Here is a 6000-nt window from a genome sequence, read left to right as displayed (position 1 = left end):
CGCAGACGGGAGCAGACGGGCTTGCCTCGCGCGCCAGCTGCACGGTCGCGCAGCGGCCGCCATAAGAGGGAGGAGGGGGGGAAGGGTCAGCTGGGGGCGAATGGGAGCTGGGGGGCGGGGCGTGCAGTAGGTCGTGGCGAGGGGGGGGACAGGTAGAGTGAGAAGAGCTGGGGGAGGGGGGTTTAAGGGTGGAGGGGGTGAGTGTTAGGAGGTTTAGGAGATTAGGGAGAGAGATAGGAGTAGGGTTGGGAAGATAGGGGAGGGGGGGTTGTAGAGGTGGGTGAGGGTGAGAGGTAGAGTGAGAGGATAGGAAGATAGGTAGCAGAGGGGGTGGCGGGAAGTGGGGGAGAGCTAGAGAAATAGATAGATGGAGAAATATGTGGAGAGATAGAAAAGATAGAAAAATAGGTAGATAGGAGGAGGTGGTGAGTGAGGGAGTTAGATAGTGAGATAGAGAGATGGGTAGATTGGTAGATAGGAGGAGAGAGGGAGGCAGATAGCGAACAGTGTAGATAGGGGTGATAGAGAGGGGGAGGCGAGTGAGGGAGGGGGATGAGGCAGGAGCAGGAGGGCAGGCGCGGGAAGAGACAGAAGACAGAGGACGGAGAAAGCAGAAGAGCAGAAGAACAGAAGAACAGAAGAACAGAAGAGCAGAAGAACAGAAGAACAGAAGAACAGAAGAACAGAAGAACAGGGGACGAAGGAGCAGAAGACAGAAGATCACAGAAGAAGATACAGAAGACGAAGAGGCAGGAGACAGAAGATCACAGAAGAAGATACAGAAGACGAGGAACAGAAGACAGAAGCCCACAGGAGAAGATGAAGAAGAAGAGAGGCGACAGGAGAGGCTGAGAAGCACACAGAAGAAGAGAGAAGAGGGGGAGAAGAAGAGTACAGAAGAAGATTACAGAAGAGGAGCGAAGAGGAAGAACAGAGAGGAAGAAAAGAAGCAGGAGCAGGAGAGAGGGTGAGTAGCGCGGGGCAGGGCGAGGGGCTGGGAGGTGGGGGGTACTTACTGTGAGGTGGGTCTCAGGAACCTGGAGGAGCTGCAGCGGCAAGGGTAGCGACCTACCCTTGGGTCAAGGGTCGCTACCACTGTTGCGCAGCGGCCGCCATAAGAGGGAGGAGGGGGGGAGGGGTCAGCTGGGGGCGAATGGGAGCTGGGGGGCGGGGCGTGCAGGAGGTCGCGGCGGGAAAGCGCGAGGGGGGACAGGTAGAGTGAGAAGAGCTGGGGGAGGGGGGTTTAAGGGTGGAGGGGGGTGAGTGTTAGAAGATTTAGGAGATTAGGGAGAGAGATAGGAGTAGGGTTGGGAAGATAGGGGAGGGGGGTTGTAGAGGTGGGTGAGGGTGAGAGGTAGAGTGAGAGGATAGGAAGATAGGTAGCAGAGGGGGTGGCGGGAAGGGGGGAGAGATAGAGAAATAGATAGATGGAGAAATAGGTGGAGAGATAGAAAAGATAGAAAAATATGTAAATAGGAGGAGGTGGTGAGTGAGGGAGTTAGATAGTGAGATAGAGAGATGGGTAGATTGGTAGATAGGAGGAGAGAGGGAGGCAGATAGCGAACGGGGTAGATAGGGGTGATAGAGAGGGGGAGGCGAGTGAGGGAGGGGGATGAGGCAGGAGCAGGAGGGCAGGCGCGGGAAGAGACAGAAGACGGAGGACGGAGAAAGCAGAAGAGCAGAAGAACAGAAGAACAGAAGAACAGAAGAGCAGAAGAACAGAAGAACAGAAGAACAGAAGAACAGGGGACGAAGGAGCAGAAGACAGAAGATCACAGAAGAAGATACAGAAGACGAAGAGGCAGGAGACAGAAGATCACAGAAGAAGATACAGAAGACGAGGAACAGAAGACAGAAGACTACAGGAGAAGATGAAGAAGAAGAGAGGCGACAGGAGAGGCTGAGAAGCACACAGAAGAAGAGAGAAGACGGGGAGAAGAAGAGTACAGAAGAAGATTACAGAAGAGGAGCGAGGAGGAAGAACAGAGAGGAAGAAAAGAAGCAGGAGCAGGAGAGAGGGTGAGTAGCGCGGGGCAGGGCGAGGGACTGGGAGGTGGGGGGTACTTACTGTGAGGTGGGTCTCAGGAACCTGGAGGAGCAGGAGGAGCTGCAGCGGCAGAGGGAGCGACCTACCCCTCTATGTTTGCCCTCAATATTTAGATATCTTTGTACACATTTTGAGCCTTAATATGCAACACTCCATGGCTACACCTTGTAGCTAGACACGCTCGGGGGCCCTTTGGCTCCAAGAAGCACAGACAATGTCTAACAATTGAAGCTCGAGTGTTATGTCAGAACGTTTGCCCCAACAATGTTAGTATTATAGTTGCCTACTACACCACTACACCACACCTCACAGGGCATTGACACATGGACCATTAAAATTACAAAAAATCAATGGTGGAAGCTATAAATGACGCCATTCTCCATATTATAAGGAACACAAGGATATGGAAAAGCATGCCACTAGGGTAGCATAGGAGACTGCTGTCCTCTGTACAAGATGAGTTCATGGGACCTGGAGTCTCAGGGTCTTCAATGGGGTAATAGCTAGAGCTTCCCATCATAGCCACATGTTATCTGTGAGCGTGAGTAGCATTATTCTATCGGAAAATGACCTGAGGTGGCAGCCCTATCCAGATACGTTATGCAGACAAAAAGCTTCATTATTCTAGAGAAACACATGATGTGGCTGACCATTATAGCTACAAAATCATTAGTAGCCTCTTCATCTTTGAATTGTTTAGCCTTTAAAAAGGGAACAGCACTGCAGTTTCTGTCCTGACCAGACACTATCACCCTAATTACGAGTCTGGCGGTCACTAGACCGCCAGACTCGCGGATGACGGTTGGACTGCCTCCAATGCGGTGGTCCAAGCACCATATTTCAACCCTGGCCTTGGTGGAATGGCCAGCAACGCCAGGATCAGGGATTCCGGCAGACTGGAGGTAGGTGATGGTCCTAATACGCCAGGAAAGCGCTGCAAGCAGCGTTGTCCTTGGGATTTCAAACTTGTTCTCTGCCGGATATTTCATGACGGTAGCACTGCCATGAAAAGGCTGATGGAGAAAGGTTGCAGGGGACCCAGGGGGACCCCTGCATTGCCCATGAACATAGCCTGGGCAGTGCAGGGCCCCCCTGGCCAGTACCCCCGCTTTGCAGACAATGAACATTGCAAGTGTGCTGGTGCACCCTGCATCCTACAGCATTGCCGCCAGGTCGATCAAGCCCAATGTCTTTGGAACAGAACACTTTATTTCTCCCTGAAACTATGTTTACAAGTTAATCTTCTATATCGCTTAAACCTATGACTAGTATCCAAGCACTCAGTTTGTTAAGAAACCTACTCCAATGTTCCATAGAAGGAATGTCTTCAAATTCGTTCTAAATATGTGTAAATTGTTTTCCTACCTAAGATTCATGTGGCGAACATTCTGAAATTGGTCCCCAATCACTGACACAAATCTGTGAATGCTGTAACAAATTTTCAGTTTAGGAATGAGGAATAGGCCATTGTCAGCAGATCTCAATACTTTTCTATCGATAAATGACAGAGAAGTGGTAGCAGGACACACACCAAATGGCGTCATATTATTAATATTGCTATACTGTCTTTAGATTTTCACTGCTTCCTTTTAAAAAAACAATTGCCTTATGTTTCATGGTTTATTCTGCACGTATTGTAATTGATGTATCACGTTTCATACTACAGTACAACGCCCTCTAGCCTGCCTGTACCTTAGAAAAGTTCCAAAAAAATAAATAAATACAAATTGGTGCCTCATTGTCGACCAAAAGTTTTTTAATCTATTACATCAAATTAAGTGGAGTGAAGTCCAATGTTTTGTGCATTTTTCTATACAAGTGGAGTCTGTCCATACAAATGGAGGGAATTGACAATAAAATGGTGCCCTGCAAATCTTTGTGTTTGATCCTACTCTCTGTAAGTAGTTGAACCGTGATGAGGACGGTGATGGATGGATGTTATTCAAGCCACATTAGAGCTTTATATTCTGATATTGTGGCAGTAGTGATACACAGCCTGTGGCTGTTCATGACTCCGAACGATTTTTTGGTGGTCACATTTTGTTCAATATTATTTGTAATGGTAATAAGTAAGCCAACCAGTTAAAGATTTGATATATCGTAAATGTTTAGTACCATGCAAAAATGTAGCCTACATTATTTCGTATGTGTTGGGTAGATAATAAGATTCACCTCCATTTTCAGGTTGAAAGAGATTTTTCTATATTCCCATGTGAAGCTGTGTAAATACATAGAAAGGAGACATCTGAAGTAACTATAAGCACAAGTTTTACCTAGGGCCATTTCCTTCTTCTGGAGTCTGCATGCAAGTATTATGTCTGACAACAAGGTGACTTGATGGATTCTGTTGGTACTACTAACATAGCAAACACTCACTAACACGTCCCCGTAGAAGTGCAAGAGGGATTCAACTCACAATGAAATGGTGAGTAGAAAGCAGTTTACTCTCGCCTCATGTCTGTGATGTTTGAGTGATTCACAAAGCTTATTTTGTTAGCCAGGCGTATAGCTTGGCAATCTACACTATATGAAGATTTCCTGCACCTGGATATCCTAATTCTATAGCAGGTGGATTTTCTAGCACACAAAATTAGCTTGGTTAGTATTAGGGAAGTAGTGTACTTACTTAAAATGAGGGTGATCCCTTCCACTCTCCCACTCTCTATACAAATGTGCTCTCTTATATTTCAGATATTTGCCGGCTGGGGAAGTAGCTTCAAAATATTTGTGACTGTGATAAAGTTCCGTCTTTGTCGGTGTTCCCAAAAGATTGTCCCATCCCATTGCTCCTCCTTCCTCAAAGGGAAATTTTCCACATGCAAGTAGACTTTTACATTTGAATAAGTGTATTTCAACTAAGAAAATCTTGATTCTCTGAATAAAGATTTAAATATTAGGAGCAGCAATCCACGTTTACCCCTGTCTGTTTCACATATTCTGAATGCTTACATAGTGGAAAACACATCACAAAAAACGTATGTCATAAGCCTTATCATAAACATACCTTGTTCTCCATTGTGTCCTCTCTTGCCCTTTGCTCCAGGTGGGCCTAGTTAAAGACAAAAAAATCCAGTTGTTAATCCAAAAACTAACTATAGTCACAATTTATAGGAGTATTAAAGAGCAGATACCATGCTGGTTTGCCACAAGGTATTTGTTTTTGGTGGCTCTGTGTTCAGCTTTCTCTAGTCCCTGCCTTTCAATGCCTTTCCTCTACTTTAGTAGCTACCTACTTTTCCAAACATATAAACAACAGAAAAGCGTGATTTTACTAGCTTCATTTATTGTAAACCTTTCATTCTGCCTCTGGGCTGTTCCCGAGAGAGAGAATAATGTGCTATCATGGAAATGATTAGAGCTGGAGTTGGTCCAAGGTCCAAGGCACTGTTAGTACTGAGGTTATTCGTTGTTCAAAGTGCTACAGAGGCTACTGTACACAAACACAAGCACTCGTGTGTATTACAAACTTCATAAATCTAAAAACTAATGAAAAGAAAGCATTAAAACCGCATTTAAAGAACATATGTCTTACATTGTGAACAAGCCATTTATAAAATTAAGTAGCCTAAATTATATGTCCTGTATTATTTTAACAGTAATTGGTATTATTTCGGAAAATGCTAACTTTCCTATTGTGTTAGCATTCTGGATTTCGGACAGTTTCCAGTGACCAAGCTGTTGGCAATGTTTTTTCTCTCCTGGGAAGTTTTTATCATGGTGAGGATATAACTGTCTAAATTACACCCTCTATGAATTGCGACTCTGTTAAACTTGATTTTTGTAAGGAGTGTGAATGATTTTAAATTGAAACAATAGGCTCATAATTAGATTCCAGGGCTTTGAAGGAAATCACGCAGACGATAACAGTGGATTTTTGCAAAACGCAGAGAGCACTAGAAACATCACACCATACACGTCTGTATTTCAAATTACAACTTTTGCTTCAAAACAAA

The 6000-nt window shown here is 45.4% G+C and overlaps 1 protein-coding gene across 1 annotated transcript in view; it reads right to left on the bottom strand.

Moving 5' to 3' along the window:
- Positions 1-4227: 4227 nt before the first annotated feature.
- The window catches only part of LOC138301754 (collagen alpha-1(XIII) chain-like), a 257134-nt gene continuing 255361 nt past the window's right edge, over positions 4228-6000 (bottom strand). The window contains exons 3-4 of the mRNA XM_069242265.1: positions 5052-5096; positions 4228-4265 (exon numbers count right to left, since the gene is read on the bottom strand). Coding sequence (XP_069098366.1) covers positions 4228-4265; positions 5052-5096 — 83 coding nt within the window. The remainder of the gene's footprint in view (positions 4266-5051; positions 5097-6000) is intronic.

This window comes from Pleurodeles waltl, chromosome 6 (genome assembly GCF_031143425.1).
Source record: "Pleurodeles waltl isolate 20211129_DDA chromosome 6, aPleWal1.hap1.20221129, whole genome shotgun sequence".
NCBI lineage: Eukaryota > Metazoa > Chordata > Amphibia > Caudata > Salamandridae > Pleurodeles > Pleurodeles waltl.
The sequence above is the reverse complement of the archived record's forward strand: the minus strand, read 5'-3'. Positions and strand labels throughout refer to the sequence as shown.